Below are 18,145 nucleotides of genomic sequence, written 5' to 3'. Positions count from 1 at the left end.
CATTCAGGTATCCCAATGGGGGTGGTGACATAAGAGGTTCTGCTGGTCAACTCATTGCCATAGACATAGTTCCTCTTGGAACAATATGAAGAACCCCACCTCGCCCTGCCTGCTGCAGTACCACATGGCAATTGAGTTGTCTTGGAGGACCTTAATCAGCCTCCGTTTGATAATGTTTTAAAGCCTGTCAGACTGCCTGATGCACCAGAAGACTGATATGGAGTAGCCTTTGCAACAGAGGTCTCTGCTCTATATTTCTCCCAGATGCCACAGACCCAACCCGGCAGTAATATGCCTGTCACAACTATGAACTTTGGGTATGGAAAGAAGACTGGACTATCCAAACCAGGCTGACACCGGCCAGCCACCACTGCAGATCCAGATCCTGCACCATATTCTTCAAGGTCTGAATAGAGTGAGAGATGCAGATCTGATGCTGGGCCCCCTGGCATCTGAAATCCCACTGCATGACCTGTATATGCCATATGGTGTTAGGGAGGTGGAAGAGGCATGAGGCCAGGACACTAACAATTCTCAGAGCCATCCTCACCGAAATGCAGGGTTGATCCCAAAACATCAGGATCGTATCTTGAGTGTCCTGGACTCGCTGCAGTGAACAAAATGCCTTGAGTGCCACGGTTGTTAATTGCCCAATGTATGGAATCTGTGGGCCTCAGGTGGAGCTTGACTCATTAATGGTGAAACCTATAGTTGCCAAAGGTTCAGTCATTGTCCAGAGATGATCTACAACTGACTACAGTGAGCCTGCCTTTAGCAGCCAGTTGCTGAGTGTAGGAAGTTGGCTCTGTATGCACTATTTCAAAGTAAGGAATAGTATGCACAGAGTCCAAGGGTTCCCCTTAGAGGTAAGATAGTGGCAAAAAGAGATAATTCTAATGCTCTATTTTGTGGTAGTGTGGTCGAACAGTAGGCTTATCAGAGGGTAGTGTTAAGCATTTGTTGTACACACACAGGCAATAAATGAGGAACACACACTCAAAGACAATTCCAGGCCAATAGGTTTTTGTATAGAAAAAATATATTTTCTTAGTTTATTTTAAGAACCACAGGTTCAAGATTTACAAGTTATACTTCAAATGAAAGGTATTTCAGGTAGGTACTTTAGGAACTTTGAATTAGCAAAATAGCATATACAGTTTTCACATAAATGACATATAGCTATTTTAAAACTAGACAGTGCAATTTTCAACAGTTCCTGGGGGAGGTAAGTGTTTGTTAGTTTTTGCAGGTAAGTAAACCACCTACGGGGTTCAAGTTTGGGTCCAAGGTAGCCCACCGTTGGGGGTTCAGAGCAACCCCAAAGTTACCACACCAGCAGCTCAGGGCCGGTCAGGTGCAGAGGTCAAAGTGGTGTCCAAAACGCATAGGCTTCAATGGAGAAGGGGGTGCCCCGGTTCCAGTCTGCCAGCAGGTAAGTACCCGAGTCTTCGGAGGGCAGACCAGGGGGGTTTTGTAGGGCACCGGGGGGGACACAAGTCCACACAGAAAGTACACCCTCAGCAGCACGGGGGCGGCAGGGTGCAGTGTGCAATCACGTGTCGGGTTTTCTAAAGGTTTCAAAGGGAGACCAAGGGGTCTCTTCAGCGATGCAGGCAGGCAAGGGGGGGGCTCCTCGGGAGAGCCACCACCTGGGCAAGGGAGAGGGCCTCTTGGGGGTCACTCCTGCACTGGAGTTCGGATCCTTCAGGTCTTGGGGGCTGCGGGTGCAGAGTCTTTACCAAGCATCGGGATCTGAAGAGCAGGCAGTCGCGGTCAGGGGGAGCCTCGGGATTCCCTCTGCAGGCGTCGCTGTGGGGGCTCGCGGGTGGGGGGGGCAACTCTGGCTTCTCACGGTCTCGCAGTCACCAGGGAGTCCTCCCTGAATTGATTGTTCTCCACAAGTCGAGCCGGGGGCGTCGGGTGCAGAGTAGCAATCTCACGCTTCCGGTGGGAAACGCAAGTTGTTTCAAAGTTGCTGCTTTGTTTCAAAGTTGCAGTCTTTGGTGAACAGGGCCGCTGTCCTCGGGAGTTCTTGGTCCTTCTAGAGCAGGGCAGTCCTCTGAGGATTCAGAAGTCGCTGGTGCCTGGGGAAAGCATCGCTGGAGCAGTGTCTTTAGAAGTGGGGAGACAGGCCGTTAGAGCTGGGGCCAAAGCAGTTGGTGTCTCCGTCTTCTCTGCAGGGTTTTTCAGCTTAGCAGTCCTCTTCTTCTTAGGTTGCAGGAATCTAGTTTCCTGGGTTCTGGGGGCCCCTAAATACTGAATTTAGGGGGGTGTTTAGGTCAGGGAGGGCAGTAGCCAATGGCTACTGTCCTTGAGGGTGGCTACACCCTCTTTGTGCCTCCTCCCAAGGGGAGGGGGGCACATCCCTATTCCTATTGGGGGAATCCTCCATCTGCAAGATGGAGGATTTCTAAAAGTCAGAGTCACCTCTGCTCAGGACACCTTAGGGGCTGTCCTGACTGGCCAGTGACTCCTCCTTGTTTTTCTCATTATCTCTCCTGGACTTGCCGCCAAAAGTGGGGGCTGTGTCCAGGGGGCGGGCATCTCCACTAGCTGGAGTGCCCTGGGGCATTGTAACACGAAGCCTGAGCCTTTGAGGCTCAATGCTAGGTGTTACAGTTCCTGCAGGGGGGAGGTGTGAAGCACCTCCACCCAGAGCAGGCTTTTGTTTCTGTCCTCAGAGAGCACAAAGGCCCTCACCACATGGGGTCAGAAACTCGTCTCTCAGCAGCAGGCTGGCACAGACCAGTCAGTCCTGCACTGAACAATTGGGTAAAATACAGGGGGCATCTCTAAGATCCTGGCATCAGTGTGGGCTTATTATTCTGAGAAGTTTGATACTAAACTTCCCAGTATTCAGTGTAGCCATTATGGAGCTGTGGAGTTCGTTTTTGACAGACTCCCAGACCATATACTCTTATGGCTACTCTGCACTTACAATGTCTAAGGTTTTGCTTAGACACTGTAGGGGCATAGTGCTCATGCACCTATGCCCTCACCTGTGGTATAGTGCACCCTGCCTTAGGGCTGTAAGGCCTGCAAGAGGGGTGACTTACCTATGCCACAGGCAGTGTGAGGCTGGCATGGCAACCTGAGGGGAGTGCCATGTCGACTTAGTCATTTTCTCCCAACCAGCACACACAAGCTGACAAGCAGTGTGTCTGTGCTGAGTGAGGGGTCCCCAGGGTGGCATAAGACATGCTGCAGCCCTTAGAGACCTTCCCTGGCATCAGGGCCTTTGGTACCAGGGGTACCAGTTAAAAGGGACTTACCTGGGTGCCAGGGTTGTGCCAATTGTAGAGACAATGGTACATTTTAGGTGAAAGAACACTGGTGCTGGGGCCTGGTTAGCAGGGTCCCAGCACACTTCTCAGTCAAGTCAGCATCAGTATCAGTATCAGGCAAAAAGTGGGGGGTAACTGCAACAGGGAGCCATTTCTTTACACTGAGGTACAGGAATATGTATACTCCTACCTCAGAATATGGGCTATGATCAAAGCCAGAACTTTTGTGTACACCTGGGGGGCAGAGATAAGGCTAACGGTCAATGTGGTAAACTGAAAGTATTGCTCGACCTACCTTGACCCACAGGTAATGACTGAGGACTGCAGAAAGGGTATATGGAAATAGGCGTCTTGCAAGTCCAAAGACACCATCCTGTTGCCTGTGTACAGAGCTGACTGATTCTGATCCAGTGTGAGCTCTTTGAACATGTTCTTCCTCAGAAAGGCATTAAGCAGCAACAGATCCAAGTATTCAGAGGCTTCTGTCCTTCATCAGAAGGAGAAGTAACACGAGTAACATTTTTTTCTACCCCTTATCAGAGCCCAGTACTCACCCAATGCCATCCTTGTACACTAGAAAGCTGACCTCCTGCATCAGGATTGCAAAGTGCTCCTCTGAAAGTTGCTCCGATGGTGTGGGGAGAGGTGGGTGGAGATGTGGGATTGAGAACAGCCCCCTTGAATAATTTGCCATACCCAGCTGTCCGACATGACTGATATCCAGCTAGGGAGGACTGCTGTATTCCGTCTCCTGCCCATCGGGCATAAGTCTGAGAGAGCAAACTAAATGGCTTTGTAGCAGTTACAGCAGGGGAGGAAGGATTTGAGGATTGCTGCCTGTGAATGGAATGGTTTCTATGGGTGCCATGTCTGTAGCCCCAAAATGACTAGGCCAGTTGCTGCAGTACAAGTAGGAAGAGATGAGGAAGTCTGTATGCTAGAACCTGGCAACAGCCTCTGAAACTTTATTTGTGGGGAAATGATTTACCTTCTATCAAAATCCCCGGCGTTCTTGCTTTCACGGTAATGCCCTTTAATCATTCCAGCACTGAATCAGCCTTTTTTTTTTTTAAGAGTCTATGGCCAAAGAGCGTGTCCATTACGGACCCCTTCATGTCTCCAGAAAACCCAGCTGATCTGATCCAGATGTGCTTTCCGATCACTACAACTGTAACAATAGCTCTGCATACTCAGTCTGTAGTGTTCAGGTCAGCAATGAGCACAAATATGGCTGCATCCAAACCACCATGTACTGTCTGAGCAAATGAGGCCCTAACGTCCTCAGGGACGCCAATAAGCTGTTGATGGCCATATCCCTTAATGTTAGGGTGCACATAATAAAATGACAAACCGCGTTGATAGATCTAAGAGCTAGACTAGCTTAAGAAAACATGCTCATTCCAGAAACAATAAGTCTTTGGAAACCCTATCCATGGGATTGGTCGGAAAGGAATTCAGATTGACCTTCACATACTGAAGATGTCGGATACATGGTTAAGAAGTCAGGATTCCAGGGTGCCAGTCTACGTCGCCTAGCCACAGACTGACTGACCAGAAAATCAGAGCATTGCTTGGACCAGGTAGACACAAGGGCATCAGTAAGGGCTTCATTAAAAGGCATTATTTGCTCCAACAAAGATGGCCCTGCTGGAATTGTTTTGAGTTAATACATGTGGTTTAGTTTTGAAAAAAGGTCCTCCGCAATTGATACATTTCAGCTGCCCTCTGAACCATCACTGCAAATGATGCATTTTCTTCCAATTAGTGGCATAGTCCACTTCTGTTTGAGGACATATTGTTATCCCACTGGCAATTCGAAATTAAATACAGACCATCATCAGCATAACGAGAGACAGCAATCTGTCAAACTCTTCATCATCATCATTTTCAGCATCTTAAGGGCTATTTGGTGCCTGTTGCACTACTTCTGAATTTGAGGCAAAAATAGTGTTAATCTGCTGATGGTACTGGCTTCGAGGCAGAGGTTTGGATTGAAATTCAGATGTAATCACATGATTTCATAGGGTAACATAGACCTGCAGCTTTAATGTCTGTTTGGGGTCAAAGATTGCCTTTGAATCACTGATCAGTGCTGACAGCATATGTCGGTAAGGAATGAACCGGCGTGGATCTTGGCACTGGGGCAGCTTTGTGTCTTTGAAGGTCGCTATTTGCTGCACGGTCGATGACAGCCCAGAGAACATGGGATGTGCTGGGACCAATTGAAGGATTTATTCAAACTTATCAATAACATGGGGAGTGCCATGTTCATCCTGATGCCCTAATCACTTCCCACTAGAATGAAAATGTCACTTACCCAGTGTACATCTGTTCGTGGCATCAGTCGCAGTAGATTCGCATGTTTTGCAATAGCTCGCCATCTGGTGTTGGGCCGGAGTGTTACAAGTTGTTTTTCTTCGAAGAAGTCTTTCGAGTCACGGGACCGAGTGACTCCTCCTTTTGTCTCCATTGCGCATGGGCGTCGACTCCATCTTCGATTGTTTTTCCCCGCAGAGGGTGAGGTAGGAGTTGAATTGTAGTAATAGTGCCCATGCAATGGAGTGACTAAGTATGCACCTATTTAAGGTTGAGATGATACATATACAAATAGTTGAAGGTAACTTCCAAACTGCTACAGGCTCCCGGGGAGGCGGGTGGGCACATGCGAATCTACTGCGACTGATGCCACGAACAGATGTACACTGGGTAAGTGACATTTTCAGTTCGATGGCATCTGTCGCTGTAGATACGCATGTTTTGCATAGACTAGTAAGCAGTTATCTCCCCAAAAGCGGTGGATCAGCCTGTAGGAGTGGAAGTAGTCTGAAATAATGTTCTTAATACGGCTTGACCTACTGTGGCTTGTTGTGCGGATAACACGTCTACACAGTAGTGCTTGGTGAATGTGTGAGGCGTAGACCATGTGGCTGCCTTACATATTTCTTGCATTGGGATGTTTCCTAGAAAGGCCATGGTAGCACCTTTCTTTCTGGTTGAGTGTGCCCTTGGTGTAATGGGCAGCTGTCGTTTAGCTTTAAGGTAGCAGATTTGGATGCATTTAACTATCCATCTGGCTATACCTTGTTTTGATATTGGGTTTCCTGCATGAGGTTTTTGAAATGCAATAAATAGTTGTTTAGTCTTTCTAATGTTCTTTGTTCTGTCAATGTAATACATCAATGCTCTTTTGACATCTAATGTATGTAGTGCCCTTTCAGCTACGGTATCTGGCTGTGGAAAGAGCACTGGAAGTTCCACTGTTTGATTTAGATGGAACGGTGAAATAACCTTTGGCAAAAATTTAGGATTGGTCCTTAGGACGACCTTATTCTTGTGTAGTTGTATAAAAGGTTCCTGTATTGTAAACGCCTGAATCTCACTTACTCTTCTTAGGGAAGTAATGGCGATGAGAAATGCCACCTTCCAGGTTAGGAACTGTATTTCGCAGGAGTGCATGGGTTCAAAAGGTGGACCCATAAGTCTAGTTAGGACAACATTTAGGTTCCATGAAGGAACAGGTGGTGTTCTTGGTGGTATAATTCTCCTAAGGCCCTCCATGAATGCTTTAATGACTGGTATCTTATATAGGGAAGTTGAATAGGTAGTCTGCAGGTATGCAGATATTGCTGCAAGGTGTATTTTAATGGAAGAGAAAGCCAGGTTAGATTTTTGTAAGTGAAGCAAGTAACCCACTACATGTTCTGGAGTTGTGTGTAATGGTTGTATTTGATTAATATGGCAGTAGCAAACAAACCTCTTCCATTTACTTGCATAGCAGTGCCTGGTGGATGGCCTTCTGGCTTGTTTTATGACTTCCATACATTCTTGGGTAAGTTGTAAGTGCCCGAATTCTAGGATTTCAGGAGCCAGATTGCTAGATTCAGCGATGCTGGATCTGGGTGTCTGATCTTTTGGTTGTGTTGTGTCAACAGATCTGGCCTGTTGGGCAATTTGATGCAGGGTACTACTGATAGGTCTAGCAGCGTTGTGTACCAGGGTTGCCTTGCCCAAGTTGGTGCTATTAATATGAGTTTGAGTTTCTTCTGACTGAGTAAGCAAATATCCCTGACCAGTTCATCCATAGGGCATTGCCTTGGGACTGTTTGTGTGGGTATCTGGATGCGAAGTTTTGGCATTTTGCGTTCTCCTTTGTCGCAAACAAGTCTATCTGAGGAGTTCCCCAGAGTTTGCAATAAGTGTTCAGAATTTGGGGGTGAATTTCCCATTCGTGGACCTGTTGCCCAACGCCAAATCTTTTGTGCTAGCAGGCTTAACTGCGTGGAGTGCGTCCCCCCTTGCTTGTTTAGATAATACATTGTTGTCATGTTGTCTGTTTTGACGAGAATGTATTTGTGAACTATTATTGGTTGGAAAGCTTTTAGTGCTTGAAAAACTGCTAGAAGTTCTAGGTGATTTATATGCAGTTTTGTTTGATGTACGTTCCATTGTCCTTGTATGCTGTGTTGATCAAGGTGTGCTCCCCACCCTGTCATGGAAGCATCTGTTGTTATTACGTATTGTGGCACTGGGTCTTGGAAAGGCCGCACTTTGTTTAAATTTATGTTGTTCCACCACAGAAGCGAGAGGTAAGTTTGGCGGTCTATTAACACCAGATCTAGAAGATGACCCTGTGCTTGAGACCACTGTGATGCTAGGCACTGTTGTAAGGGCCTCATGTGCAGTCTTGCGTTTGGGACAATGGCTATGCATGAAGACATCATGCCTAGGAGTTGTAATACCATCTTTGCTTGTATCCTTTGTGTTGGATACATGCATTGTATGATGGTGTTGAAATTTTGAATTCTTTGTGGACTTGGAGTGGCTACTCCTTTTGATGTGTCTATTATGGCTCCTAGGTATTGTTGTACCTTGCGCGGCAGAATTTTGGAAAGTTGACGGTGAACCCTAGTTTGAAGAGGGTTTGTATGATATGATTTGTGTGATTTGAGCACTCTATTAACGAATGGGCCTTGATTAGCCAGTCGTCTAGATATGGGAACACATGTATTTGCTGCCTTCTTATATGTGCAGCGACTACCGCTAGACATTTGGTAAAGACTCTTGGTGCGGTTGTTAATCCGAAAGGCAGTACCTTGAATTGGTAATGTATTCCCTTGAATACAAACCTTAGGTATTTCCTGTGCGATGGGTGTATTGGTATATGGAAATAAGCATCCTTGAGGTCTAAAGTTGCCATGTAGTCGTGTAGTTTTAGCAATGGCAATACTTCTTGTAGTGTGACCATGTGAAAGTGGTCTGATTTGATGAAAGTGTTCACTACTCTGAGGTCTAGGATTGGTCTCAGCGTTTTGTCCTTCTTTGGTATCAGAAAGTACAGTGAGTAAACTCCTGTGTTTATTTGTGTGTTTGGCACTAATTCGATTGCATTCTTTTGCAATAGTGCCTGCACTTCTATCTCCAGGAGATTGGAATGATGTTTTGTCAAATTTTGTGCTTTTGGTGGTATGTTTGGAGGGAATTGTAGAAATTCTATGCAATAACCATGTTGGATAATTGCTAGAACCCAAGTGTCTGTAGTGATTTCCTCCCATGCTTTGTAATAATGACTTATTCTTCCCCCCACTGGTGTTGTGTGGAGGGGTGAGTGACATGTGAGTCACTGTTTAGTAGTAGGGGTTTTGGGGTTATGAAATCTTCCTCTATTCCTAGGGAATTGCCCTCCTCTATATTGTCCCCGAAAACCTCCTCTATACTGTCCCTGGTAACTGGACGGTGTTGCTTGTGAGGTGCTGGCTTGTGTGCTCTGACCCCGAAACCCCCCTCTAAAGGGTTTTTTACGGAATGTGCTGTAATTCCCTCTGCTCTGCGGGGAGTAGAGTGCGCCCATGGCTTTGGCAGTGTCCGTGTCTTTCTTGAGTTTCTCAATCGCTGTGTCCACTTCTGGACCGAACAGTTCCTTTTCGTTAAAAGGCATATTGAGAACTGCTTGTTGAATCTCTGGTTTAAATCCAGACGTTCGGAGCCATGCATGCCTTCTGATAGTTACAGATGTATTAATTGTCCGTGCAGCTGTATCTGCAGCGTCCATGGAGGAGCGGATCTGGTTGTTGGAAATGGTCTGTCCCTCCTCAACCACTTGTTTTGCCCTATTTTGTAAGTCCTTGGGCAGATGTTCAATGAGATGTTGCATCTCGTCCCAATGGGCTCTGTCATAGCGCGCAAGTAGTGCCTGGGAGTTCGCGATGCGCCACTGGTTTGCAGCTTGTGCTGCGACTCTCTTACCAGCTGCATCGAACTTGCGGCTTTCTTTATCTGGGGGTGGTGCATCTCCAGATGTGTGGGAGTTGGCCCTTTTCCTAGCTGCTCCTACAACGACAGAGTCTGGAGGCAGCTGTGTAGTGATGAAAACCGGGTCTGTAGGAGGCGCCTTATACTTTTTTTCCACCCTTGGTGTGATTGCCCTACTTTTGACCGGCTCCTTAAAGATTTCTTTTGCGTGCCGGAGCATACCAGGGAGCATAGGCAGGCTTTGGTATGAGCTGTGGGTGGAGGAGAGTGTGTTGAATAAAAAATCATCCTCGACCTGTTCTGAGTGGAGGCTTACGTTGTGAAATTGTGCTGCTCTAGCCACCACTTGAGAATACGCGGTGCTGTCCTCTGGTGGAGATGGCTTCGTAGGGTATGCCTCCGGACTGTTATCTGACACTGGGGCGTCGTATAGGTCCCATGCGTCTTGATCTTGGTCACCCTGGCTCATGGTGGTGTGAGCTGGGGAGTGTGATGGAGTTTGTGCTGGTGAGACGTTAATCACGGGCGGAGGAGAGGGTGGTGGGGTAACTCTTTTCACCACTTTTGGTTGTGGTGTCTGTTCAGTTTGGAACTCCAACCTTCTCTTTCTTCTAATAGGGGGAAGGGTGCTTATTTTTCCTGTCCCCTGCTGTATGAAAATACGCTTTTGCGTATGGTCCACATCAGTTGATTGTAGCTCTTCCTCAAACCTATGCTTTTGCATTTGGGAGGTTAGCGAGTGCTCTTCTGTATAAGAGCCTGAAGCTGGGTCGGTTGCAGTTTGTTTCGGGACCGAAACCCTGTCTGCGTCCTTTTTCGGCTCCGAGGTGACTTTTTTCATTTTCGGGGCCGAAACCTGTGGGCGCCGATCTTCTTCGGGGCCGCTGTCTCGGCGTCGAGCCGTGTCTACACCGGCATCTCAGTGTCGATGCTTGTCTTCAGCACTTTCTCGGTCCCGAGAAGGCTGCGTGCCGGTGTCTCGACCGGAGTCGGACGATCTCGGCACTGTTTGGGCCTTTTTCGGTGCCGACGGTCGGTCACCGAATTTATGGGTGGAGCCATGGCCTGGTGGCAGTGGCGTCCCCTGGGCCTTGTAAATCTTCCTCTGAGTGGTTTTCGACGTCTTACTCACGGTTTGTGTATCGTCGAATCCTTCGGAATCTGAGTCTTGGATCGAGAAGGTACCTTCCTCTTCTTGTTCCTCGAACTCTCGGTGGGCTGTCGGCGCGGACGCCATCTGAAGTCTTCTGGCTCGACGGTCTCGGAGTGTTTTTCGGGACCGGAACGCACGACAGGCCTCGCAGGTGTCTTCACTGTGCTCAGGTGACAGGCACAGGTTACAGACCAAGTGTTGGTCTGTATAGGGGTATTTATTGTGGCATTTGGGGCAGAAACGGAACGGGGTCCGTTCCATCGGCGTTCTTCAGCACGCGGTCGGGCCGACCAGGCCCCGACGGGGGATCGAAAAAACTACCCCCGAAGGGCACCGGAGCTCTTCGATCCTTCGACGCGGTGTTGAATCTAACTACGCCGATCCCGAACGCAACAATACCGACGAAAATCTTCCGAAATTAGCTATCTTTCCGTTCCGAAACTCGGAGCGACAGGAACACGTCCGAACCCGATGGCGGAAAAAAAACAATCGAAGATGGAGTCGACGCCCATGCGCAATGGAGACAAAAGGAGGAGTCACTCGGTCCCGTGACTCGAAAGACTTCTTCGAAGAAAAACAACTTGTAACACTCCGGCCCAACACCAGATGGCGAGCTATTGCAAAACATGCTTATCTACAGCGACAGATGCCATCGAACATAGAGTTTTGGTCCTATTAAAATCTTAGTTTCCATCACCCTTCAGGATTACAATAAAAGTGCTTTCCTAACTACTGAACACTACTGTACATTTTAATGTACAAGCTATTTAAATGTTGATTGTTAGGAAAAAATGACATGCTACAGCCTTCCGTTTCACACAACGAGTACCACAGTTCATTTTACTTTCCATTCTCTCACTGCAACGTTAGAAAATTTTGCTTAAAGTGATCATTCCTCAGCATCATAGATGCCAGCTTGACCTCTATCCCAGACCGGGCCAGTAGGCCCTAAAAATAGCTTGCCCTGATTAAATTTGACTTGCCGTGGTGAGCAGATTTCTCAAGACCTGCTAGACCCATGGAAGCAGTGCCTTCTTGACGGCAAGGCAGTGCCTTTTATCTGCCTAGCCATGTGACTGGATGATAGCTCTGTGGCCTCCAGGCCCAGTGGTAGTGTACCCTTCTGGAAGAGTGATCATTCCTCAGCATCATGGATGTCACAGGCTGCCCATTTTGGTCTTAAGGACTTGGAATGCCCATAACAAGCTTACTGTCTGTGTGCCCTTGATGCCTAGTACCTACCTGAAGCAAAACCCAACCAAGACAGAATTCATGGTATTTGTCAAGAACAACAAACAATTTACAGTACAAAACTAGCTCAATTACGTTTGACAGATTTGAACCCAAACTTTTACTGAATGCCAATTCTCTTGGATTCACCCAGCACACCAAACTCACCCTCAAGTAACAAAATGCCACAAAAACAAACCAGCCTCCGTTCTAAAGAAAGTCAATCGTTTACTCCAGAAAGTGACTTCAGAAAAGCTGTTCAAACCTTCATAATTTTGCATCTGGATGGTGTAATCCCGAATGGTGGTACTCTGTGAGCTCCCAGATGTCATACTGCCATCCCTTTGGGCCATCCTACACCCCACAGCAAGTCTCATCCAGGGAAATAAATATCATATCACCCCATCTTGATGGAACTCTGCTAGTGCCCATTGCCTGCGCCAGCTGCAAAACCAGCTACATCATTTACAGAGGCGTCACAACCAGCACCACACTTATCTCAGAAGATTTCTTGCACACCCGCAGCTAGGACACCATCAAATTATAGAGTAAGAAATTTTTAAAAAAGAAAAAAAAACTCAAGCAGACCTTTTCAATTTACGCACCCAGCATGGATCTGGTAGTAAGGGGTTGGAGAGTTATCCCTTTAAAGATTGCATCTCAGTGCATTAATTTCCCACAACCCAGCTTCCTCTCATTACTCACTGACTTTATGCTTGTCTTTGACCATGCACAGTCTTCATAAAAGTTTGTTTCAGGAGAAATAATGGGCAAAGGGAGAAAAGAACCTTTTCACATTGTTATGAAGCCTCGAGAAGGACCATAATCAGCCACTGCTGAGCTCTTTTTGAGGGGGAGTGGGTTGGGGGGTAATCCTTCAGGGCTGTATATGGTAATAAATGTAGAATACATGTAGATTTCTATTTAATGAAAAATTAAAGTGGAAGAAAGGCTGCCTTTACAAAGGCTTACAATAAAAGACCCTTTTCTCCCTGCTGTAAACATGTTCAGGAATGAAGCACACTAGTGGAGATATTTGGTGTTTATGATAATAACGATCCCATGATAGAGAACATAATTGTTAATATCGTTCAACAAATTAAATTAGCATGTTCACGTTTCAAGCTCCCCTGAAAGTTTTTCCAGGCTAGTAAATACTTTTCCAGTGCTCAATTCTACATCTATCTACTTTTCTTTTATGTGTTCAGCTCCGAGAGGAATAATGTTAAAGGTACCTAATCTATACCGAACAAAACCTGCTTATTATTTATGAAAGCCCGTAATTTTCTGGGTTCTCTGTGATCATCATGTTTGAGGACAAGAGCAATCATTGCTTCCCGAAATTATTCTTTACTCTAACGAGGCAGAGAAGAAACGGAATAGTCTGTAAAACCTTGAAGTGGTTTGAATGGAAATTCAACCAGTTAACTGGTCCAGCCTGGCGGTTTCCCAGTTTACTGTGCAGATGGCATAACCTCCAGGTGTTTATCAAAGCTTTCCTACAGCTCATATTACAAACAAATGTTATGCCTCTCGGCAGAGAAAATATGATCTAGTAGAAATGGGGGGGGAGACAGGCAGTCATCTTTTAAATTATGTTAATTCCTAAAAAAGAAAAAAAGTCTATCACTGTTATAGGAATAACAGAAATTTATGAAACTGCATTTCGTAAAGCATATTTTAAGTTGGTAATAAAACCAGCTACGTTTTCGGCCGGCCTTGTGTGAGACCATTGTGTATTTGAGAATCTTACATGTGAATATGATGACAATTCTTTCATTCCCTCCCCCCACCTTTAGGCTCAAAGAACATCCACTCCATTTTGGTATGTAACTTTCTTGCAAGAGGCCAATGTCTATCGCCCCTCCTCCACCACTAACCCCCATTGCTCAAAGCTAGGCTTATTTTAGGTTGGGCTGTCAAGATGCAGTGATTGTCCTTCAAGTGACCCTTTACAGCTTTGTATGAGATCACATGACTGAAGGCTAGGCGGGTAGGGAGACAAAACTGTGAAGGTTGAGTACAAGCATCATTAGAACTAACACAATCAAATAGGTCACCAGATACTTGGTGAAGGGTGGCAGAGTAAGAGAAGCCAATGTGTGAGAGTTCTACCTTTACAACCATTGTTCAAGCCAATTCATAAGTTCAGACTATCCTAGAAGCTGGCCAAGGAGGAGGTTCTAGTAGGAATCTGGCTCCTTATATAGTGGGTCAAAAAGAGGCACACTGTGTAATAGAGTCCATGCAAACCCCAGAGGAATTACAGAGGCACAAAGGACACCCCAAATGCTCTCTTTTGCCAGAATCAGGTGAATACTATGAATAATTAGTAGAGATTTCAAAAGTTGACACTTAGTGCATTTTTCTGTAGCTGCAATGTTACCATACAGCTAACAGGTACTCCACAGCAATTTACAGGATTGCTCTCCAGGACTTAAGGTGAGTATGGGGCAAGGTCCAAAGCAACACCACCAGGTCATCTCAGGCGGAACTGGGGCAGCCGGGGGCCTGTGTTAGTCAGTAGGGATCCGTCGGGTCACAAAGATGCTGCAGTGGTGGACTGAAAGTCCAGGTCTCTCTGAATCACCGAGGGGTTCAAGTCTTGCAATGCTTGGGTCTTAGGGACACCAGTGGTCCTATTCTCCTCAATACGGGGATCTGGGTGCTGAGGTATCTTGGACCGTCAGGTTTCTATCGCCAGTGACTGTTGCAGTAGAGGGGGCCGGAAGAAAAAGCTGCAGGCGTTGACTGGGGGATCCACTCTGACTGAACCAACAAATGGCCTCAGGGCTCAAGTTTCAGGGTTGTAGGGGCACCAGTGGTCCTGGTTTTCTCGGTTCGGGGTGTCCGGGTGCACAGGTGTCTTGGACCATCGAGTTTCCGTCACCAGTGGTGGTCGTAGTAGAGGGTGACAGCAGAAAGAGGCTGCAGGCGTGGACTGTGGATCCAGTCCAACCAACAAGTGGGCTCAGGTCTAACGAGTCACAGGGATGTAGGAACACTAGTAATCCTCTTCTCCTCAGTCCAGGGAGTCTGGGTGCAGAGGTGTAGTTGAAAGTTAGGTCTCCATCAACAGAAGCAGTCGCGGTAGAATGTGGTCTGTTGAAGGACACTACTGACACTGCCAGGAAGTCCACAGTGAGCAAACTAAGATGCGCTTCATCTCTGGAGGGCCTGGAAACCACGCTGACACCATTGGCCTACTTCAGCCCGGGAAGGAGACTCGGGTGCAGTGGTGCTGTCTGGCGTCAGGTTTTGGTGGTCCTGGGTCCTCACAGTTCTTCTTTGATTGCCTGCAGATGCAGGGAAGCAGCTCTTCTGCTCCAAGGAAGTTCTTCTTGGCAATATGCGAACTACTGGCAGGCAGCTCTCCCAGCTTCTAGGATGCTGCAGAACAGGCCAGATGTTCCACAAGGGTCAAGTGCAGCAGGCAGAATTAGTGTAAATTCAGTTGAGCTTCTCGAGTCAGCAGGCTTCTTGTTCAGTCCTACTTTTGTGTCCAGTGAAGACCTGATTTCCTGGTATCAGGGGGCCCCCTAATGTTTCAATCTAGGGGGAATTAAGAAGAATGAGGGGTAGTAGCCAATGGGCTACTTACCCTTGGGGTCATTATGCCCTCTAGAGGACCACTTCTTTTGAGGAATGGCCATCACTCTGTCCCAGAATTCTTAATTCCACCACACACAAGATGTTGGAATACCGAAATTTGTGTTCACATCAGGCTGGTCACCCTAGATGTGTCCCCAGCCTGGCAGTGCAATACGCCTCCTGCATAGCTAATTTTCCCACCGGTCCATGTGTCAAATGGGCTCTGTGGCAGGGGGTTGGCATTTCCCTTCTGTGGGAAACCAGATCTGCATACCAAAGCGGTGGGCTCCTTTAAAGCCTCCTGTCTTGGAATGCAGATTTGCAGGTCAGCCTCTTGGGAAGGATGTTTAACACCCCTACCAGAGCAAGCTTTGTTCCCCACCTTCCGAAACAAAGGCTCTCACCCTTGAGGGTCAGAAACCTGTCTGTTGGTGGCAGGCTGAATAAAACTAGTCAGTCAGCACACCGGTAGTCAGGGTGCACTCTGGATGCTTGTATTTATAAATCCATCAATAGAATCAGTGAGGGGTTATTAATACGAGATGTTTGATACCAAACATCCCTAGTTTCAGTGAAGCCATCACGTAGCCGGGGAACCTGTATTGACTATGTTCAGAGCATGTACTTAAAATGGCTTCCCTGTTCACTTTCTATGTCTAAGAATTGACAAAGACATAGCAGGGGCATATCTGTTCTTGCAGGTATGCCGACACATGTAATAGAAAGCACCCTCTCTTAGGGCTGTAGGGGGTGACTTACAAATATCACATACAGTGTTAAGGGGACACGGCACACAGGCTATGTGCCATGTGTTCAGTTTTTGGAGCACCTTATCACGCAGTTAGCAATGGCAGTTTGCATAAGGTTGGTGCTGGGTCCCTCAGAGGGCCACAACTTACATACTACAGCTCCTAGCTCTTTAGTACCCATGCCATAGGTACCAGGGGTACTACTTACTAAGGGCTCACAGAGGTTCTAAAGACCTGGCAACTTGGGGGATCAAGTGACCAGGGGTCTTGTTTTTGGGGAGGTAATACTGGCACTGGGACCCTGGTTAGCAGGAACCCAGCACACTTTGGACAATGATGCATAAAAAACTATGCCAAAAGTGTGTGAGAGGTTGGCGGGGGTCTTCTGGAACCAGAACCTAGGTTCCTACAGTTACTAATCCCAAGTAAACAGTGCATGAAGACTTCCAGCTACAGTTATTTGACCATATCCTGCATCCTAAATTCACTGAGTTAGATAAGGTCACCTAACCTAAAGCACAATAACCTAACCCAATATACCCCACGTTGACTCAAACTCCAAATAGTAATGGGAACACGAGGGGCATGGGGAACACAACAACCATTGGCACTTTGTCACGATAATGAGAAATAAAGGCTCTATTGGCACTGACATATAATGGTTGATTAACATATGTTTAAAGATATGACCCTTCCTCTAGGTGCCTTTTGCAGATAAAGCTCTTAGGTCACCTGTGATGCTACTCGTACATGTATGTGCACCACTGATGCAAATTCCATAATGCTCTCAAGCTTGCTTTAACTTTGGTTTCAACTACAGTAAATTATACGGCCCTGAAAAAAATCACCATCTCCAAGTGCTAGAGTTCCTTTGCTTACAAAAATGCAAGTGTTTAGCCACCGTTAAACATGAAATAATATAATTGATAAAATTAAATGTAATAATGTGAAAAAAACAGAGAGGGGGGAAAAGGGAAGTTAAAGGTGGCATTTGAAGCCATACCGGACCTCAGCAATACAAAACAGTACTAGAATGTTGGTGCATTAAGGGGTGTTACTGATACACAGGGCAGTATCAAACAAACAAAAAAAAAAAAAAAAAAAAAAAAACCCATTCTTTACTATGCAACTAAATCACATAAATATTGCTGTGCTAGTAATATGTTACTATTACCTCATTCAGTGCTACTCTAATCAACCTCAGCAAGTTCTCTCAGAGTATTATCTGAGTATGGAGCAAACAAAAAAACAAATAAAAACAAACAAACAAAGAGACAAAGGACTGCAGGCACATGAATAAGTGTTATTAAGCATATACAGAAGCTATACATAGACCGAAGTGCATGCAAAATGGTATATGTACACAAGGGTGTATCAATGTTACCTGAACGCAGGTTGGTCATAGTAGCTGGATATTCTAAATTGTTAGGGTTGTGTGTTGTTACACCAATCTCGATAGACCCTGACCACTTGTCTACCAGTTTATCAATCCGAATCTAAGAGAACATAAAACAGAAGAGCAATTAAAAAGGATTGATTCCATCTACAGATCACCTTTTGGTGACAGCCAGAAACTAGACAATAAGCTTTGCAACTCCCTTACTTCAAACATTTCGTTATCTCGCAATGGGCGGTTAGTCATCACCACTCCGTTGTTGAATTCATCCAGAGGTCGCCGCCGCTCTGCAGTTTTGTTGTTGTTGCTGAGCTTGATGAGGGTGCCGCACTTCTCATGAAAGAGAAGGGCATCATTGGAGGTCATCGAAGGGGTGCAGGCAGCACTTGTCTCCGTCGGGCTGCCGAGGCTGACGTTCAAAAGGCTGCTATTGTAGGCTGACAATATGGCATTGCTCACCACTTCAGAGAGTTCCATAGTGGAGAATCCTGAA

At 46.5% G+C, this 18,145-nt stretch overlaps 1 protein-coding gene across 2 annotated transcripts in view; it reads right to left on the bottom strand.

Annotated features, from left to right (window-relative positions):
• The window catches only part of NEURL4 (neuralized E3 ubiquitin protein ligase 4), a 139,429-nt gene that overhangs the window by 86,223 nt on the left and 35,061 nt on the right, over positions 1-18,145 (bottom strand). For both annotated transcript variants that reach the window (XM_069215503.1, XM_069215504.1), the window contains exons 4-5: positions 17,860-18,140; positions 17,641-17,752 (exon numbers count right to left, since the gene is read on the bottom strand). In XM_069215503.1, the coding sequence (XP_069071604.1) occupies positions 17,641-17,752; positions 17,860-18,140 (393 nt within the window). The remainder of the gene's footprint in view (positions 1-17,640; positions 17,753-17,859; positions 18,141-18,145) is intronic.

Source organism: Pleurodeles waltl, chromosome 12 (genome assembly GCF_031143425.1).
Source record: "Pleurodeles waltl isolate 20211129_DDA chromosome 12, aPleWal1.hap1.20221129, whole genome shotgun sequence".
Taxonomy (NCBI): domain Eukaryota; kingdom Metazoa; phylum Chordata; class Amphibia; order Caudata; family Salamandridae; genus Pleurodeles; species Pleurodeles waltl.
The sequence above is the reverse complement of the archived record's forward strand: the minus strand, read 5'-3'. Positions and strand labels throughout refer to the sequence as shown.